General features: G+C 35.6%; 2 protein-coding genes across 2 annotated transcripts; one reads left to right on the plus strand and one right to left on the minus strand.

Moving 5' to 3' along the window:
* Window positions 1-2,049: 2,049 nt before the first annotated feature.
* On the minus strand, window positions 2,050-10,989 carry LOC147076686 (uncharacterized). The gene is made up of 3 exons (XM_085940408.1): window positions 10,539-10,989; window positions 7,180-7,332; window positions 2,050-3,315 (listed from the first exon to the last, which is right to left on the minus strand). Exons 1-3 carry the CDS (start codon window positions 10,689-10,691, stop codon window positions 2,140-2,142), a joined length of 1,482 nt encoding a protein of 493 aa, XP_085796534.1. The 5' UTR covers window positions 10,692-10,989; the 3' UTR covers window positions 2,050-2,139.
* Window positions 10,990-12,847: 1,858 nt separating this feature from the next.
* Window positions 12,848-17,353, plus strand: LOC147076687 (uncharacterized). Its single transcript, XM_085940409.1, has 2 exons — window positions 12,848-13,020; window positions 13,806-17,353. Exons 1-2 carry the CDS (start codon window positions 12,877-12,879, stop codon window positions 15,087-15,089), a joined length of 1,428 nt encoding a protein of 475 aa, XP_085796535.1. The 5' UTR covers window positions 12,848-12,876; the 3' UTR covers window positions 15,090-17,353.
* Window positions 17,354-21,471: the final 4,118 nt, after the last annotated feature.

A 21,471-nucleotide genomic window follows, 5' to 3' on the forward strand; every position in this document is an offset into this window, starting at 1 on the left:
CATTGCCAACTGAAGAAGGAAGCCGATACATTACACGACTGGTCCTACTTTTCGCCCCTTCCGTTGTCTATGGATGACCTGTCATTGTCTATAGAGTGCTCATACTGACGCGTCTGTCGTGTTCACTTTTTGGAGTATTCTTAGTTTCAGATTATTTTAACGTATCTTGGAGTTCATCTGATTTAGTGGTTCTGTGTTATTAATAATTGGAAGTGACGATCAAAGTAAGTAAACTTCTTCTGTGTATAAAAATATCGTAATACACTAGGACAGGGGAGGGCAAACTGCGGCCCGCGGGCCGCATGTGGCCCGCCGGGTATTTTTTCGAGGCCCGCCATCGATAATTGTACTTGTGATTACGGATAACTTTTTTATAATTTTTAAAAAAATATTGATAATAGATCATAATTTGAAGAATTTGTTGTTTCGTAAATGTATTATCTCAGTACGTATTCCTTGCGTCTCGTCTCACACTATGTAACCACGATTTTCTACGTTGAACATCGATTTCAATAGATATTGATAGTGTACCGACAGAGCTACAACTTGAGATTATTAATCTGCAGTGTGACACTGATTTAAGAGAATTGCATCGTTGTGAAGAAATCTTCAAATTTTACAATGCTCTTAATTCAGACAAATTCGACCAACTTAAAGAGTAGGTATGCAAGAAAAATGTTCGTTATTTTTGGATCAATCTATATATGTGAACAAACATTTTCGATCATGAACCTCAATAAAAAATCTTTACGATCAAATATCTCCGATGCCCATTTACTAGCAGTTTTGAGAATATCAACTACAAAATTCACCTAAATTTAAAAAAATCTTCAAAAATGTACAACAGTTTCATTCTTCTCATTGTTTTTTTGTAATGTTTATTTTTCGTGATAATAAATAGTGTATATCTAAAAATGGTATTTTACTTGCGGCCCGCCGCTCATTTTGAATTCTTGAATTTGGCCCTCCATCCAAAAAGTTTGCCCGCCCCTGCACTAGGACGTTAGTCAATTTAACAGTCGATTCTGAACGACAATAACTAAAAACTTATTTATACTCTTCAGTCATTATAGAAAACTTACCAAACTCTGCTTCCAAGTACGTTATCAATAAATAGCATGGCAGTGGACCACAGCTTGTGCAAAAAGTTATGCTCAGGCTATATTAATCTAAAGATGGCGGTGGCAGGGCATATTCAATAATAATCCGACTCATAATCTACACTTCAGCATTATTATTTAGTTGAAAAATCCTGTAAAATTTGTGTAGGTACATCCTTTTAGAACAGCATGAAGTTACAAGTGACTAGAGCTTATAATATGCTTCATAACTTTCTACCCAGAGCGGAATGCAGAAACATTTGTCATAACTAAAATTTTCTCAGCAGAAAACACTATGCAGAAACATTGTCCTTAGTTAAGGTCATTTCTATTGAAAATAATGCCATATTTAAAAATTCTCTTTTCTATAGTTTAGGTAAATTATTTTATAAATGTTAAACGATGACAAAAATATGACAACTGCATTTTATAAATGCAATAACTATAAATACATATTAATATTTAACCATAATACTCTTATGTTTCCGTTATAAGTCATTATACGTGATTCCACAGGAACCGCAAGATATTTTTTTAACATGGTAACACTAGCGTCAAGTGTCATTCTATCACCTGGCATCTTGTATTTCTGCGGGCTGGCGTATAAAAGTAAAATAATATTCTGCAAGTACATTCCAAACGAATTAACATTATCAATATCCATATTGAGATACATTGTTAAATGAATTTGAGTGTATGGACTGTTTTATAGATATGCGAATTTATTTTGAGAGCAGCTGTCAGCGGTAAATGGTAATACAGAAGGGGGCATGTTCATAACACAAGTAGTCTATGGTTAAGGATTCCTTAACTCCATACTCAGGATTGTCTATAGTTAAGTCATGTTTTTCGGTGACTTATCCTTAGGATTGAAATCTTAGATTGTGCATTCGGCTCTCAGGCTCTAGGATGAAAATGATGTAAGAATATATTCTAAAAAAAAAAATACACATATTATTTTTGTCTATTTATGTATTACTTACTACACAATATATTAACATATTGTATTTATGTATAACATGAACAAGCACTTCTGGATTTATTTAATATTTTTTTTGCGAGTATGTGTCAGTTGGTGTAATTTTAAGCACTGAGACCATTTGCATGCGTAAGAGCATACATCACACTTAAATGGTTTTTCATCGAGATGTGTTTTTTTATGTTGTTTCAGCCTACTAATACTAGGAAATGTTTTTGAGCATTCATCGCATTCGAATGGCTTTTCACCAGTGTGCGTCATGCTGTGCGTTTTTAGGTGATGAGAAGTTATGCAGGTAAAAGAGCAGATATCACATTTATATGGTCTTTCACCGGTATGTGTCATTTTATGTGTATTCAGCCGATTAGGTTGCGTGCATGTATATGAACATTCATTGCATTTGTATGGTTTTTCACCAGTATGTCTCAACTTGTGTGTATTTAAATGCTGAGAAGTTATAAACGTAAAAGAACAAATATCGCATTTATATGGTTTTTCACCCGTGTGTGTCATTTTATGCAATTTTAGACGATGCGGAGTTACAAATGTAAGCGAACAGATATCGCATTTAAAAGGTTTTACACCAGTGTGTGTCATTTTATGTTTTTTTAAAGTAGTAAGTCGAGATGATGTATATGAGCATTCATTGCATTTGTATGGTTTTTCGCCAGTGTGTGTCATCTTATGTATTTTTAAGTTCTGAGAAATTATACAGGTAAACGAACATAGATTGCAATTAAACGGCTTTTCACCAGTGTGTGTCATTTTGTGATTTTTTAGGTGATGAAATTGTATGCACGTGTATGGACATACGTCGCATTTGTATGGTTTTTCACCAGTATGTGTCATTTTATGTATACTCAAATTGCGAAGATGCGGGAACGTTTTAGAGCAAAACTCACATTTATGTAGTAGCTTTTCAGCATTATCTTTCGGATTCAATAGTTTAGTTTTGTTGATACTTATGTCAGTGTGAGAACTTCTGTGACTTTCTAATTCACTTCGGCATTCAAAAATTGCATCACAAATTTTGCAAATAAAATTACGTGGAAGGCATATTACTTTTTTCAATTTAATTCTAACTACTTTTGGTGAATTGAGTAATAAAATCTGCTTCATGTCATTTTCATATACAGTTTCCGACTGCTGTATCAATCCGTTTTTATCTTCATCTGCTGTCGATGGTTGACTCTTTACTGTGCCGTAATCACCGGTTAAACTTTGCTGGGTTGAAATCTAGAAACATACTATATTCTTAAAGCGTCAATTACATTGAGCTACTTTACGAGCTGTTTGTTGGCGAATTTGCAATCTACCTGTAAAGTCGCCCAGTGTAATCATCGAACAAGCTAACAAGCAGATTGTAAACACTCTACCGAGAAAAGTTGAAAGCCCGTCAACTTTACACGCTACACGCCGGCGTGTGGGCCTGCTGCGTCTGCGCAGTAGAGCGCAGTAGCAACCTCCCGGTAAAAAAACAAACTACGTTCTGTCAAAGTAATCGCTGGATTGTGGCTTTTCAGCGAATGGAAAGTTTGGTGTGTCATCATCATAATCGCAGTAGCTGAATCACCCGCTATTAAATTCGCCAACAAACAGCTCGTAAAGTAGCTCAATGTAATTGACGCTTAAGCTCATTTAATAATAAAAAAATGTTTTCTGCATATTTTTTACATTTACAGAGATTTTTTATTACAACGTTTTTATTAGCTTGTATTCTTATTTGTCCGGCGGTTGTCTGTCCAGTACAAATATTGCAATCGATTTTTAACTAACTTCCCGACTAGCTATATATTTAAAACTGTTAGAATATATCAGAACACGATGCCAATGCATTTTTTAATACTTTTAGCCTTCTTTAAGCAGAATTGAATTAATTTTCAGTTAATTTTGTTTTGTAAGAACAGTTATTTCGGAAGAAATCCGTAATCCATTGCACTATTATTGGTTGCTAGGGGGTGGTCCTAGCAACTAAATTATTAATATATACGTGCGTTACTATGGAAATCAAAATTAAATGTCAAAATGACATTTCAGTATTCTATATTTTGATTGTTTGTTTATTTTTTATTAACTTCATATTATCAAGTACAAGTTTGAGCATATTAAGCATAATAATTCAACAGAAAATTTAAAAACGTTGTATATAAAAAGTTCTTTATATCTTTTAATTTTTTTTATAATCAGACAGAGATATAATATAAAGTAACACAAAGTTTTATAACAATATGTTAAACAAGAGACTTAGACGATTAAGCCGGGCGTATTTCTAAACTCGTTCGACTGCTATACATTGAATAATACGTGTCGTTGCTGCCAAAAGTTGGTAAGTCGTTAATTTAGGTATTTAGATTTAACAACGGATTATGTGTGTAAGTATATATAAATATATATTTTACAAAAAAAATCAAGGTCATACGATATATAGAACATACACATAATGCACAAAGAAATTATCATAATGCCTGATTTTAGAGGCCATGTCAAACATTCAAATTGCATTTACTCACTTCATGACGACGAGACTGATCAACTTTGATGTAATTTTGTTGGTATTCACAAAACACATGAAGGATAGGGGGGAAGAAAGATCAATCTCCGTGAAAGTTAGTTTAGAGATAAACAAATAAAAATTTCTATCTTTTTTATGAAAAAGTTTTGACAACAAACTTATTGATTGATTTAAGGAGAGTTTTTCCTGGAAATAGATCAAGCAGTGACGTCCCTAGATAAAATGCCGCCCCTAGGCAGCGCCAAAATGCCGCCTCATTTGTTCATAAATTATTTTTATCATCCTTCCATGAGTCCAATATCTAAGAAATGTGTAGTGTGGATACATTACTAACCAAATATCCGAATTTTATTATTCGCAAATCTCCACGTGTCGTTTCTGATCACCAAGGACGTCGAAGGGCAACGGGATTAAACTAGATATCGCGAACCCAACAAAACGACTGACCTGAATTTTTAATGGAAAGATATTTTTGTTGTTACTAAGTTAAGGTAGTTAGCTATTTCTATATATTCCAAATGATTTTCCTCGATTTCTCGCCTTTCAAGTGACTGCCGCCCCCAAGCGACGCTCAATCTGCCTACCCCCACGGGACGTCACTGAGATCACGGAAACAAGGGAGACCAGGCAATGCCTAGTAGCAGCGTCATCTTTAGATTAATAAAGCCTGAACATAACTATTTGCACAAGCAACGAGTGGTCCACTGTTTAGCTGTCAAAATCAGATCCCAGATTGCTTGACATATTGATACGCCCTTTCTCGTTTCAAATTGAATTACAAAAATTCACAAATCAAATACATTAACTATCAGTGTTATTTTTAAATAATATACATTCATATTATTCATCAACTGTGAAAGTCAGACTAATCTTTTACATAAAAACCGGTGGTAAAATCAACTTCCAAAAAATATGTAGCATTGATCTATGCATTACATTTGTAGAAGGTGTGTTAATGCTAGTGTATTATTTATCATGTAGGTAACTCATCTCATCTATTCAAATCAAACCATTCCCTGTGTGAACACGACAGACGCGTCAGTATGAGCACTCTATAGAACAATGACATGTCATCCATAGACAACAACGGGAAGGGCAGAAAAAGTAGGACCAGTCATTGTTAATGTATCGGCTTTCTACTTCAGTCGGCAATGCTAGTAGGCAAAAACGCATACTGTGGATAGTACGAAATATCTAATAAATCTATTTTTTTATTATCTGATGCTATATAACTTACTATTTATATAACATGTGTGTATTTTTTATATTTTTAAAGGATCTCAATATATAAATAAGGCCATATCTTCCACACTTTTTAAATAATAAATCTGAGAGGTGTACTTACAAACAAAAGTGGCAGTTTCTATATTTGGTCAAAAATTAATTATATATGCCATTGGCAATGACATTATTAATGGACAACGCACTCAGTACAGTAGCTAGCAAGTAAATTCGCGCATAGCGACATTCGCACATATATAGGTAGACGTCACGTGACAAAATTTCGCAATTTCTATTATGCGATATCACGCATCGGGAATTTATAGCAATATCACCTTTATTGTAATGGCGTTAGAGCAGTGTTTCTAGTGTCAATGTTCATTTGAGCGAACCCGTTCGAACCGAACCATTCGGCAGACCCGACAAAAAGATGGGGAATTTAAAGCAATATCACTTTTATTTTAATGGCGTTAGAACAGATTATACCATTCGGCAGACCCGACAAAAAAGTGAGTGTCATTTTTTTCCAGATGCTTCGTCCATATTAATGTCATTGACCCAGACTTATAGTGTTTGTAAAATACTCCCACAGGACATCAGCAATTTGAACATAGTCTGTTCTGTAAACTCTAAATCAATATTATTTTTCATTAAAAATGTACTTTTATGAAGAATATACCCATATTTTTTATACATTGGTATTATTTAATAATTGTATAACTGGTTTGGAGGCCCCCCTTAATTTTTATGACGAAGCAGTTGCGTAATTTGCGTCAAAGAAAATCGCCGCTGCATTTAACAAAAGAGTTTTCTAACATTTTTACAACTGAAATCAAAATTATTATACTTCGTTGTTTTTGTTGTTGAGTGAGTGTCATTTTTTTTTCCAGATGCTTCGTCCATATTAATGTCATTGGCCATTGGATAGAGCTTGCAACTACGTAGGCTGTTTTATAACAAAACAATCTCTAACCCATACATGTGTTGCTACATTTCAAAATCAGCCAAGTCCACCTTTGGGTATTTTTGACTTTTTTGTGAATTGCTGAAGAACTACTGCTTTCTAACATTTCTGCATTATCAAAATGTGGAATTTATTAATTATAAATAATATATTATATACTCGAAATAATATAAATTTTCACCCTTGTGACTTTGTAATTGAGAAAACAAAAAGCTGTTTTTCTCCTATTAGTCTATTATGGACTTGGCTGATTTAAAAATCTGGTGACACTTGTAAAAGTATAATAAAGTTTGTAACAAACGCAAATGTTTTCAGAGTGTTCCCAAACATATACGGCAGTTAGGTATCAAAATGGCATAGTCATATAATGTAAATAATAAAGAATGGAAAATACTAGAATTACCTGATTTTCTGTCTTGCATTGGGAATATGAGCATCCGGGTTCGGGATCTTCGTACTTTAATGGAAGTAATCTAGTTTCATTGAAGTTATCTTCACAGCTGTATGCTTGTAATACAGTTTCTTGTTTTATATCGACTGCGTGGAATGGAGTATTCTGAAATTGATAATTATATAGGTATAATACATCATAAAACGACGAGTGAATGTATACCTACCTACCAGTGACGTCCCGTGGTGGTAGGCAGATTGAGCGTCGCTTAGGGGCGGTAGTTACTGGAAGGGCGGCAAATTGTGGAGAATCATTAGGTTCATATAGAAATAGCTACCTAAACTTAGTAATGACGGAAATATCTTTCCATTAAAAAAATCAGCTCACTGGTTGGAAACAAAATGTATTAATTAACATAAAAGGCTTATTAACAGGACTGTATTTTTTGTTGGGTTCGCGATGTCTAGTTTCCTTCCGTTGTCCTTGAACTACACGCCTTTGATGAGCAGCAATAACAAGAGCAGATGTCTACTTATCTAATTTAAAATGTATCCAAACATTTTTGCACTATATCACTCGCGAGTTTTGGAAGTTGTCGGGTGTATTTTATATGTACTTATCTGAAACCGTGAATCGCAAGATTGTCTATTGAAGAGGAGAAGGCATTTAAATAGTGGTTTATATTTTGTTAATAATGTATCCATACAACACATTTCTTAGATACTGGAGTCATGAAAGGATGATAAAAAAATAGGGCGGCATTTTGGCGCTGCCTAGGGGCGGTAATTTGTCTTGGGATGTCATTGCTACCTACACTGAAAATAAAATGCAATAACAGTCTTTAAATTACCTACATTTCAACTAAAGATCTTGGTAGGCAAAGCTTGTTGGGGGTTCTGATTTCTACTAAATCTCTTTCTCAACTTACAACTCTCAAAGTTGAATCTATACCTAGTAATATTCGGTTCTTATCGGTTTAAGGGAAGCCAGCGGCAAACAAATTTTGAAAATAGCCGATATACTGGACTATTTGTTACGTTACGTTAGGTTAGGTTGTCATTCTTGAATTCATGAATTTCGCCAAATTCAGCTATGAAAATTGAATTAATGTTCATGTTGAAACTGTTGAACCGTATAGTAGACGGTCATCAGCTCTTTCCGATAAGAAAGCTCACCGCGAACTGTGCCACGGCCCACGGTGATATGTTTTATGTACCTATATACATATCGACTGCGTGGAATGAAGTATTCTGAAATAGATAATTTTATAGGTATAATACATCATACAACGAAAAGTGAATGTATACATACCTACCCTGGAAATGCAATACGAATTTATATACTTTAATAAGAATTTATATATTTATAATACTACGGATGCAATAACAGTCTTTAAACTACATTTCAAACGAAGATCATGGTAGGCAAAGCTTATGGGGAGGGGTTCTTATTTCTACTAAATCTCTTTCTCAACTTACAACTCTCACAGTTGAATCTATAATATTATTCGGTTTTTGCCGGTTTAATGGAAGCCAGCGACAAACAAATTATGAAAATAGCTGATACACTAGATTATTACCACGTTTTTCTTAGCTCGTATTCTTATTTATCCGGTGGTTGTATATCCAGTACAAATCGTGCGATCGATGTTTAACTAACTTCCCGACTAGCTAGACATTTGAAACTTTAAGAATATGTGTCGCTGAGTTTCAAAACCCGCTATAACACTTTTTTGAAATAACTAAGATATATAGGTATATCGATGGATTCGTTATTAAAATCTCTACATGAAAATTTTATCGCTTCTTTCAAAATCTGCTACGATTAACTGTTATTTATGAAACAAAATAAATGCGTCAATCAATACCCGCTATAACACTACTAAAATATTCAAAAACCTTTTTAGTTCAAAAAGTTTTTATTGATTTTCTCAACATAAGGAAAAAGTGTTATAGCGGATTTTGAAACTCAGCGACACATATCAGAACACGATGCCAATGCATTTTTTTTAATACTTTTAGCCATCTTTAAGTACAATTGAATTCATTTTCAGTTAATTCTGTTTTGTATGAAATCCAATCCACTATTATTGGTTGCTAAGATGGTGGTCATAGCAAATAAATTATTAATATATACGTGCGTAACTATGGGAATCAAAATGACATTTCAGTATTCTATATTATTTGTTTGTTTGTTGCAAAAGAGCAAAAAAATGATTTGTTGACAATTGCCTTATTTGTTCTAAATTATTAATACCTACATAGAATTGTCAAGTTTATATGATTCAACAGAAAATTTAAAAACGTGGTAAGTATATAAAAAGTTCTATTTATCTTGTAATTATTTGTTAGGTTAGGTTAGGTATTCATTCTTGAATTCATGAATTTTGACAAAATCAGGAACCAATGAAAATTAGCGAGGTTCCCGCCTGGCTTCCCATAAGCCGACTTGTACCTATTATTCATTTTTTTTACATACATGTAATTGAAACAACATTTTTTTCCGTATCCTTTCGTTATTATTTTTGTCGCATACTGTAATGGTGCTTTTAAACACAATCAGTTTTGTTGTTCGATCAGTCTCCGTTTCAGTCGAAATGTCAGTTAAATTGATGTGTAAATGCAAAACTGAAGCGGCCGACTGAAACTGAAACGGAGACGTGATAGAATGGGTTTTCCATCAGTTATTAAATCCGTTTACCTGGTAAAGTCACTGACGGTACCTACTTACGTCACATTATAATAATATATTAAGAGTTAAGTTTCCCATACAGCAGGATAGAAATGGGGTTATAAATAGTTTAGTAGGTACCTACCTAATTATGACAATAAGTCAGTAGTTGATAATGTCCCTCTGAGGCGGAAGAAACCGGTCTAATATATTGTTTAAAAGTGGAATAAGTACAATAAAAAAAAATGCGTTTTATTAAATTAAAACAACAATAAGTCAGTAGGTGGTTATGCGTCAATTACATTGAGCTAGCTACTTTACGAGCTGTTTGTTGGCGAATTTAAAAGCGGGCGATTCAGCTACTGCGATTGTGATGATGACACTCAAAACTTTCCATTCGCTGAGAAGCCAACAAACTAGCGACTATTTTGACAGAACGTGTTTCGTTTTTTACCGGGAGGTCGCTACTACGCTCTACTGCGCAGACCCAGTAGGCCCACACGAAGGCGTGTAGCGTGTAAAGTTGACCGGCTTTCAACTTTTCTCGGTAGATTGTTTACAATCTGCTTGTGAGCTTGTTCAATGATGACACTGGGCGACTTACAGGCAGATTGTAAATTCGCCAACAAGCAGCTCGTAAAGTAACTCAATGTAATTGACGCATTACCTATATACTTGTTAAAACGTAAAGTAAAACTAACCTCCATAGGAAGATCGTAGACATTTTCTTGTTTTACATAAGTATGGCCGTCTAGACTTCTTGAATGCTGGATTGGCACGTCAAACCAAATATCTGTGGATGGATTTCTGTCTAAATCTATTTTGTTTTCGTCTGGTTCTTGTTTAATGTCCATCTTGCCTTTTCTGTCAAGAGACCGATATATACGATATGTCAGTAAATGTTTGTTGCACAATCCATAGACAATGATAGAGATCCAGTGATTACATAATCGAAAAAAGGCCTTTTTCTCATTTTCTTTGTAGTCCGTAATGGCTGAGGATCGACGCCATCTTTAAATTGTGTCATCTTTTTTGAGCGAAAAAGATTTTTTATCCATCTCGATTTTCTGCTTCTCTCAAGGTATCGTGAATGCTGCTCCAGTCAACTTCTTCACTTATGCGTCAATTACATTGAGCTACTTTACGAGCTGTGTGTTGGCGAATTTAAAAGCGGGCGATTCAGCTACTGCGATTGTGATGATGACACACAAAACTTTCCATTCGCTGAGAAGCCAACAAGCTAGGACTATTTTACACAACGTAATTCGTTTTTCACCGGGAGGTCATTACTACGCTCTACTGCGCAGACGCAGTATGCTCACACGCCGGTGTGTAGCGTGTAAAGTTGACCGGCTTTCAACTGTTCTCGTTATATTGTTTACAATCTGCTTGTTAGCTTGTTCGATGATGACACTGGGCGACTTTACAGGCAGATTGTAAATTCGCCAGAAGCAGTTCGTAAAGTAGCTCAATGTCATTGACGCATTAGACGCTCAAGCGCGCTGATGCCCTTCCTCTGCCTCGCCTGGAGGCCACCCAAAACCAAAAGTCTCTCTAGATTGTCCAAAAAAATGCAGAATGCGTTACGAAAATTTATTGTCGAGAGCCGTTCCTTTATCTGAACTCTGGATGATTGATTGGTTCACCCTATACCCTATCCATGAAATACGAAGTATTCGGCGCCAACACCAGATCTTATTCAGGCATTAATTTATTATTGCCTTCTGCTCTCTTGCCTTCAGGGTCCATGACTCGACACAGTAGGCACCTAGGAAATAAATATAGAGATCACTAATGTTTGCACAAGCATAATTTTTGTGGCAATAATATAAATCCCCGATCCTTCCATACAGTGGTAAGACGTGTCATTGCATTTTTCGCAATCTGTGTGCGTCTTCTTGATCTTTGCCCGCCCACATCCGCCTTTTCCACTTAAGGTTGATCCCATATATACAAATTCGTTCACTGTTTTCTAAGTTTTAGAGATTATTAATTTCTTCTGGTAGAAGGTTAGCTCGATCGTTAACCAATCACTTGGTCTTATTCCTATTCGGCTTGTGACTCTCTTCCTTTACACGGTGTAACAGCCCAATGAGTTTTCTTTCATCAGCACCCATTAGCGTAGTATGATCTGCGAATATTAATACTTTGGACGCTGAAGACGCACCTGGCGCGTAATGACCAGGCGGCCGGTTGGTGTAATTAACGTGCATTTTAAAGGTGGCAATTAAAAAATCACTATCTAGTCAGCAGTGAATGAGCCTGGCCACCAATACAAAATTGTTAGGTATTTCATCTTGCCAATGATCTAGGGCTCTCCGCATTATAATGCTTTCAATATTATAATACCTATTAAATAACTAGGGAGATTAAACAAACCCTTTCAGAATCTTTTTAAATCTAAAACTCTTACTATCGCCATAGGTTTTTAATTCAGACAGGTAAGGTGAGCTGGATTCAAAACTCTTCACCTTCATAAAACTCCAGAGGCTGAACTGGGCAGGTCATTTCTAGCGTATGCCTGAGTCACGGATACCGAAGAAGATCCTCGAAGGAAATCCAGAGGGGAAAAGGCCAGTGGGAAAGCCACCCCACACGATGTGGTGACAACATTACAAAAGATGCCAACCAGCTGCTAAAAATCTTGAACTGGAAAAGACGTGCTGAGGACCGTTCCGGCTTGAGGACGCCGTGGAGGAGGCCAGGGCTCAACTTGAGCTGTAGCGCAATCGAAGAAGAAGGTGTGCTGGAACCTTATTTCCAGAAATACCTACCTTCAACGTTTAGAGTTCTTCTTACACAGTCGAAAGCCTTCTGTAATAACGCAAATAAGCTACCTATTAATTATTATTCTGCTAATTTTGTTTAGCTATTCATTTATAAAGAGACAGGTAATGGTCATTGTGCCATAATACATAATAAAATACAAAGAGGTTGGACAGTGTAATTTACATTTTAGTCTATTGATCGTTTTAGTGTCTATGGTCAGAGCTGTCGCTATTTCTTTCTCAAAAAGATTAATTATTACAGCTGTAAGCGATGGAATCCGATCTTGAAGAGCTTGACATGGATTCAGACGACTTTACTACAACTTCAGAATTGGTAAACATCTCAAGAAATCAAACATGGACGAATAACACGCAACACTTCGCTCATCGTAGTGAGACTTCGACAAATTTTGAGGTTAGTTTACAAATGTCAACGTTTCACCGTCGATATAAGTACCTATATAATTTCTCAACAAAACTTATGCTACTGTGTTTCCCAATCGAATAGTTAAAGCTATGTTAGCGAGCGGACGTCTTCCGTATTGGACCGGCTATTATTTTATAGTTTTTGCGTTTTTTTTGTATGGTCAGTGGGCAGTAAGTGCTCATTTAGTCCCTACATGTTAATATATTAAAGAATTAAGCAATCTAAGAGGGTAGATACATGAGCAGTGTATTTTTTTGAGTCCACAAGGGTGCGTAGGTGGGTTGGTGGCATAGATAACAGACGTATATATACATATATATTATATATATATAGATTCGTAAGTTCCATACAAGAAGATGCTTCCTATAATTGGCACCATCTTTTGGCGTGACTAGAAATTTGACTATGACAGAACCATATATCCGAACCCAAAAAAGTATTTATAATTATAAAAACCAAATTGTGACAAAAATTAATAAAAGTCGATATTTCAATTCAGATAGGTACATTTTATTGCAATGATAATCGTATTGACAAATTTTGAATAACAACATAAATTTATGAGGACATAATTATGTAATAATAATAATAGTAATGCACTTCCACCATGGAAATTATTTGTCAGAACTTCCTGTCAGATTGATGACTTCATTAATTATTTCATATTGTGTTTATTTTCTGCTTCCCACTCAGTCGTTCAATCCACTTATTTTTTACATAAATATTTATTGATCTCGTATGTGCCTGTCTAATATATATGTATCTATTTATAGATGGACTCTCATAAAAATCTGAACAACTCTCTCTTCGCCGGAAACTTATGGAAGGGAGTTGTAGCCCAGATGATACAGCCATTGCCAAATAGTACTCTCGATGGCCTGGAACCACCCACCTTGGTGCACAGTCATAGAGACCCAACGAACAGTACATTTGAGGGGACTTTATGGAAGAGAATGGTGGCTCAGATGACACAACTGTCACTCAGCCCTCTCCACGACTTGACTTCACGCCCTTCAGCATTTAGTCAGTGGAAAACCCGTAGTAGTCATGATCTGGTCCGTCCATCAGAATTGAGCTCTTTCACATCTTGTTTTGAACTGAAGAAAAACTCGAATACGGATATAGTTTCAATGGCTAACTCGGAAAACGACGAAGATTTTACAGAACACCTTGAAGCTGCAACTTTCGAATCTCAAGTAGATATATCTAATAAGGAACGAAATGTTACACAAGAAAAATCGTTTAGCAGCCTTAAATTAAAAATATTGTCCCAATATCGTTCACAGAATTTCGTTTGCTCCATATGCAATGCTGTATTCGAATGCAAAGGTGATTCGGATGAACACAAAATGATTCATAATACAATTATAACAGAAGATAAAACTAAATATTATAGAATAGTTTATGATGAAAATCCTTGTCAAATTTATGAGCCAAACAATGAAATAAAAAATTATACGAAAGCTGCAGAAACGTATTTGTGTGACGTGTGTTCTTATACGTGTGATAACCTGCGTGTTTTTAAAAAACACAACAGGCGGCACACAACTGAAAAATTTAAATGTGACGTGTGCCTGAAAACATATAAATCGTATTCTTGCCTGAAAGTACATAAAAAGTGCCATTCAGATGAAAAATCGTATGCATGTGACGAATGCCCGAAAATATTCAAATCGGATCTTTACTTGAAAGTACATAAAAAGTGCCATTCAGATGAAAAACCGTATGCATGTGATATTTGCCCATATAGGAGTGCATACGCCGAACGTCTTAAATTTCACAAAACCAATCACACAGGTATTAAAAAAAACCAATGTGATATTTGCTCGTATAAGTGCAACCTTCTGGGGGATTTAAAAAGGCATCGATTGACTCATACTGGTGAAAAACCACATAAATGTTCCGATTGCGAGAAAACATACAGAACAGCGAGTGCTCTGGTTACACATCGTCGAGTTCATACGATGGATTATAAAATATACAGATGTAAACTTTGTCCCTTTCAATACATAAACCGTTATAATTTAAGAAGGCATATTAAAAATCGACACTTATAATTGATCAACCGTACAAATATGATGATATATGTCGAAAAAGTTATGCACATATGTCTGATCTTACAAGACATAAAAAACATCACGTGGAATAAGTAAATGTCAGAATGTGGCAGTAGCGAAGGGTGGAGGTTGGCTGTTAATATTCGATATACACAGTGTATGTTAAACTTTGTTAGTCATACGTATTTGTTTTTAATTGAGTAAATTGGGGAATTGTAAATAATTTTGGTATACTTTTAGGCGATACGACAAAATTGTGCACACTTTTTCTTTCATACGTATTTGTTTTCTTTGGTTTAAGAATACATATTAACGGCCCACATGCCCATCGTAGGTCAAAATTGAGTTTTTATTGCATTTTAAAACCATGATCCTGGACATTCCCTAAACTGTGTAGATAATCTATTTATATAATTTTGAAGCCTTATTATCCTTTATATTTATTTTAAACATTTGATGACTGCATAAAGTATTTTTGTTACATAAAATAGTATTCTTTTAAACCTCTCGCTCTAATGTTTTAGAATATAGTCATATTTCAGTACATAAATGTGCAGTGGTGTTAAGATTTTTTACATTTATTAATTTTTAAACGCATTTATAAAACGATCAGTATAATTTATATCGACATTATTATAGTGAAATATTTACGATAAAAAATTATATTGATAATCTCTGTGATCCCAAATTTGACTAGAATTGGGCATTTTATTAAAAAATCGGCAAGATTAATACATTTGAAGATGATTCTAAAGATACTTGTTATAAGCTATGTCTTTGACCATTCAAGTGTGATAAACATCTTACGAATAATGATTACTTTATAATAATTATTGACCTAAGAATAAGGTAGTGTTTTTTTGAAATACGCCATTTCTTTTGTCATTCCTGAGTGGTTAAGCTACAACATACGGCCGTAGCCATAAATTGACAAACTATAATTGAAGTAGGGAGTAAAATGATATTAACGCGCGTGTTTGAACATGGTTTGAAAATGCAATAAAAGCTCCATTTTGACCTACGCCGAGCATGTCCCCCCTTAAACATATTATTTTAAGTTCATTTTTTTTTTAAATTCATTATGCCCTGCCAAAACCAAACTATCATAGATTAATAATAATCTATCTATAAAATATCCAAAGTTGTTTGATTTAACTGCATAATTTTAGATATTTTATAGATAGGTGAGTATTTTTTTACTATCATCTCTTATGCCTTGGTTTTCGCAGGATTTAATTGAATTTTAAAAACTAATCAACACTGTCTGCAAAGTATAGTCTTATTTCAATGAAAACTAATGTGAAAAACTGACAAAGTTAAGGATGCAATATTCGTGGCAGATCTTAACAGTCTACCTCCACCCTTCGCCGCTGGAACTGGTGTTATTTTTGTACATCGTTTTCAGAAATATTATTGACAAGATTAAGTAGTAACATCAAAATATACCTTTCCCTATAAAATGTTTCAATCTGTTAACGAAAATGTAAGATATATTATCTAAATAATATAAAATCACAATGTTCCACTCTGTAAGTTTGCATCCCCTGTCTCACTGGAAATGTACTGACTAGTATGAAAAGCGGTACGTTACATTGCTTACAAAAATAAGATATGCGTTTTGGCTCTCTACCCGTACTACAATAAGCACATGGACAGCTCTTTTTCTTAGATTTACACATGAACTGAAACAAAAATAAAACATATTATCGTAACAGTACCTACCGACCATATTACCGTTTTACGAAATGACCGAGAAAAATGGAGCATGATGAGGGATGCCTTCATCCGGCAGTGGATAGACCCCGGCTGATGATCTGCTGATATAACTTCTACAGTCAAATATAATACAATACATCCCCATGAACGTTGCGATGTTGATAGTAATTTAGTACTTTAGCATTGAATTGATGTCACAACTAACAAAAATACACCATTTCTTCGCGGATATTTTGAAAACTTTTCCGATCCCAAATATTTTGAGTAAAAATAAAATAGATTTATGATAGTATACAAGGTATATTCCCAATAAAATATAGCTGTACACAGCTGCCTAAGCCGCTTTTTTATGTTTAAAATAATTCTAGAAGTTAGCCGTGCGAATTGCAAAATAAGAAATAAACCCTTTGTAGTTATTTTAAACTCTTTCCACGTGTAACCTAGCCTAATACTATTTAATATTTATGTAAACCTACATATGAAACATGTGGTAATACAATACGCTGTTATAAAAAGGAATGGGTTTTAATTTGGTTTCTTTAATATCAATTCACCTGTGCCGCCTCCCTCCAAAATGATGACTCCAGAACATGAGATCCTCATCGTCGAGCCTCTCTGGGGTATAAGTAGACATGGCACCGCTGCATTAACCACGAATTGTAAAGTACCTGTAATGAGCTGGAAAAATATAATGGCCGCATCATATTACGTGAGTGCACGCATGCTGGTAGAAGTGTGCAATATTGTTTTACTTGGTATTTTAGTAGCGAAGGATGGAGGTAGACTGTGGAGATCCATCTGTAAGGACCATCTAAGCCAGGGGAGGGCAAACTGCGGCCCGCGGGCCGCATGTGGCCCGCCGGGTATTTTTTTGCGGCCCGCCATCATTAATTGTACTTCTGATTACGAATAACTTTTTTACATATTTTTTAAAAAATATTGACAGATTAAAATTTGAAGAATTTGTTGTTCTCTCATAATCTCAGTACGTCTTCCTTGCGTCTCATCTCGCACTATGTAACCACTATTTTCTATGTTGAACATCGTGACACATTTAAATACTTTTAACTCTGCGTTGCAAGGAAAAAAATATATGCCCATGATATGGTAAAAAGTTTGAATGGATTTCAATTAAAACTCAAGTTATTCCTTCGACAAATATCAAATAACAACGTGGACCACTTTCCAACTTTGAAGTTGCTGAATATACCAGAATATAAATTTGAAGAATATGGTAAAATAATCAAAGCTCTGAATGACGATTTTTCACAAAGATTTGGTGACTTCAGAAAAATTGAGACAAGTTTAGCAATAGTACGCGATCCATTTTCAATAGATATTGATAGTGTACTGACAGCTACAACTTGAGATTATTGATCTGCAGTGTGACACTGATTTAAGAGAATTATATCGTCATGAAGAAATGTCCAAATTTTACAATGCCCTTAATTCAGACAAATTCGACCAACTTAAAGATTATGCAAGAAAAATGTTTTTTGGATCAACCTATATATGTGAACAAACATTTTCGATCATGAACCTCAATAAAAATTATTTGCAATCAAATATCTCCGATGCCCATTTACAAGCAGTTTTGAAAATATCAACTACAAAATTAACACCTACATTTGAAAAAATGTACAATATTTTCATTCTTCTTATTTGTTTTTTGGTAATGTTTATTTTTCGTGATAATAAATAGTGTATATCTAAAAATGGTATTTTACTTGCGGCCCGCCGCTCATTTTGAATTCTTGAATTTGGCCCTCCATCCAAAAAGTTTGCCCGCCCCTGATCTAAGCTGTGTGGCTTATAAAATGCTACGATATACGGTTACGGATGGAATATAGGATTAAGGGCCGGATAGCATAGCGTAGGGATAGAACATGGACTATTAATAGGGACGTGGATTGCCTGTTTCTCAAACCACATCCGTCCCAACGTCGAAGTTAGCGTGACCGGCAAGGTATCGTGTGCTACGATATAAGAATAAGTATAAGAAATGCTAAATAAGGGGCGCCACCCTGTCACGAGAAACAGAAATATGTAACAGGAAAGGAAATAACAAATGGAAGACAATTAATGAATTCAACAAGAGTTGGTGGCGCTTTTTGGCAGTGGACTGTATTCTTAAGGTGATGGTGGATTATGGATATAGAGAGGGGGCTTAATCAGGATGCCAGAAACTGATCTTTATGTAGAGAGGATTGGCGCGCGCTGGGACGGGCCGGCATGTTGTTCACGCACTCGCGCACTAGTAAACGCACGATACACTTTGATGGATGTTAATATGACGTTGATGAATACTGTTAATAAGTTGAATGATTGATGGATACGACGTTCACTCAAATCGTAACCGACTTAGTGCAAGGAAAGTCGAAGAGATAGGTGCGTTTTTATATGAGTCACGCTGTATGTGGCGACGGTAAAGTTATAACAAACTTGACCACGTCCGCTTTCTGGATATTACTTGAGCTAACTCCCGCGTGACGGCTGTCTTGGAGTAACTTTTGAATCGGTATAACGTGGCGCGGCATCACCCACCCGTTCGTTTTCTTGGGAAGACTGAATGTTCTTCGCAATTACGGATAACTTTACTCAAGAATGGCTAGACCCATTTTTACGATCTTTGATTTGTTGCATTTGTCTCAGCCGCGAATAGCCGAATATCTATTAAAACATCGCAACAATTCACGGGGGCAAAAAAATATGAAGGAAATTAATTTTCTCATACTTTGTATGGAACGGCTTTTGAATGATTTCGATGAACGATGAACCTCGCGGATTCAAACGACATAAAATGACATCAATGCGATGTGTGTTTTAAAAAATTAGCCAAATTAGCATTCTTAAAAAACATAAAATGACACATACCTACTGGTGAAAAATAACTTCAGTGCCTTATTTCTATATATATAAAAATCTCGTGTCACGGTGTTTGTGGTCGCACTCCTCCGAAACGGCTCAACCGAATTTTATGAATTTTTTTATGTATATTTTTTAGGTATGAGAATCGGTTGTAAAGTATATTTTATACCGATAGGTGATAAGGGTGTCCCTATCCAGAAAAAAATCTATTTTTTTGACAATTTTTTTTTGTATTTGGCATCAAAAATACCTACCATAACCCCAAATTTTCATTCTCCCATTTTTAATCGCGACCCTCCCATTTTTTAATATCGATTTAAGTATTTTTGTATGAACAAATTCAACCATCGTTTGTATTTCAAACAGAACGAAATTATTTATGTTGTTGAATGACATATGGCGCTACGTCTGAGAAGAATTCACGAGAAGCGTCACGTCATTTTGACATTTCATTCGGCATACCACAACGCAGCGCGTGCAAAATTTTGTACGATTTATTTTTATTTATCTATTTGTGTGCGTGTATTACAGTGAACAATCCCAGCAAGACGCAAGGGGGCCATTTGGGCCGTCGACCGAATAAAGCAATAAACATGCGAAATAGTAGAGCAAAAAGAACAGACAAACAAATCTAACAAGATAACGAAAATTTACGTGTGAGCATGTCGCAATTGCGTGCATCTCAATTACAAGAGGCACGAGCTGAATGAAATCAACAACGACAATTGGAACGGAGACAAGCGCGCCGGTTCGTAGTTGACACACGCAGAGCAAATGACCGATAACGCCAACAAGTACATCGAGCATTTACATTCGCTTCGTTTCTTCGTCTCGCATTCGAAAACGTGCCAGATATTGAATATTCCGCTCATCCGAAAGTGCTGATTGGTGCTATGGACAAAGAATGTACCCAGTGTCATGCGCTCAAATTCGACCATGAGTCAGCCGGGATGTGTTGCGCATCAGGAAAAGTGCAAGTACCAGATATTGAGACACCACCAGAACCATTAAACGGCTTGCTCATCGGCACGGATCCAGATTCAAACCTGTTCGTGAAGTCCATTCCCACATTCGATTCATGCTTCCAAATGACTTCGTTCGGAGCAACAGAAATAGTTCACATTATTGCGGCAAATGTTCAATAATTCCATTCAAGGCACTAGGCCTTTACCACAAAGTAGGCTCATTCCTGCCAATGCCAAACGAACCTCATATTTTTTTACAAATCTACTTTATGGGTGGTGAGGATATCAATCGTGTGGATGCACGTTGCGGCTACCTACAATAACCTCAATTCGCCTAATGCCAGGCGCATCGTCGGCGAACTGGACGCCCTATTGAATGAGCACAATGAATTATTGATATTCTTCAAATCATACATGCACGAATTGCAAAGTGACACTGACCGGGACAAGGTGGATTCATTTTTTTGTTTTTGATGCACCAGGTGGAACTGACAAAACATTTCTCATTTCGATAATTCTCGCCGAAATACGATCAAATAATGGCATCGCATTGGCCGTTGCATCATCTGGCATTGCAGTAACTTTATTGGATGGAGACAGAACAGCTCATTCAGCATTTAAGCTGCCACTGAATATTCAAAATAACCCAGACGCAGTGTGCAACATAAAAAAAACAATCGTCCATAGCCACAGTATTAAAACAATGCAAAATTATCATCTGGGATGAATGCACTATGGCTCACAAATATTCTCTTGGGGCGTTGAACAGAACACTCAAAGATAAAAAAAAAACAATGACAACTATTCGGCGGCACTCTGTTACTCCTTTCAGG

Source organism: Rhyacophila brunnea, unplaced genomic scaffold, assembly GCF_057557595.1.
Source record: "Rhyacophila brunnea isolate RB1 unplaced genomic scaffold, BYU_Rbru_1.0 scaffold_13, whole genome shotgun sequence".
Lineage (NCBI taxonomy): Eukaryota > Metazoa > Arthropoda > Insecta > Trichoptera > Rhyacophilidae > Rhyacophila > Rhyacophila brunnea.

Excerpts from the sequence above, each read along its gene's own strand:
- LOC147076687 (XM_085940409.1), top strand. The coding sequence starts at position 12,877 with ATGGAATCCGATCTTGAAGAGCTTGACATGGATTCAGACGACTTTACT. Across the intron at positions 13,021-13,805 it reads AGACTTCGACAAATTTTGAG|ATGGACTCTCATAAAAATCT; the intron begins GTTAGTTTACAA and ends ATCTATTTATAG.
- LOC147076686 (XM_085940408.1), bottom strand. The coding sequence starts at position 10,691 with ATGGACATTAAACAAGAACCAGACGAAAACAAAATAGATTTAGACAGA. Across the intron at positions 7,333-10,538 it reads TCTACGATCTTCCTATGGAG|AATACTCCATTCCACGCAGT; the intron begins GTTAGTTTTACT and ends TATCAATTTCAG. Across the intron at positions 3,316-7,179 it reads AATGCAAGACAGAAAATCAG|ATTTCAACCCAGCAAAGTTT; the intron begins GTAATTCTAGTA and ends GTATGTTTCTAG.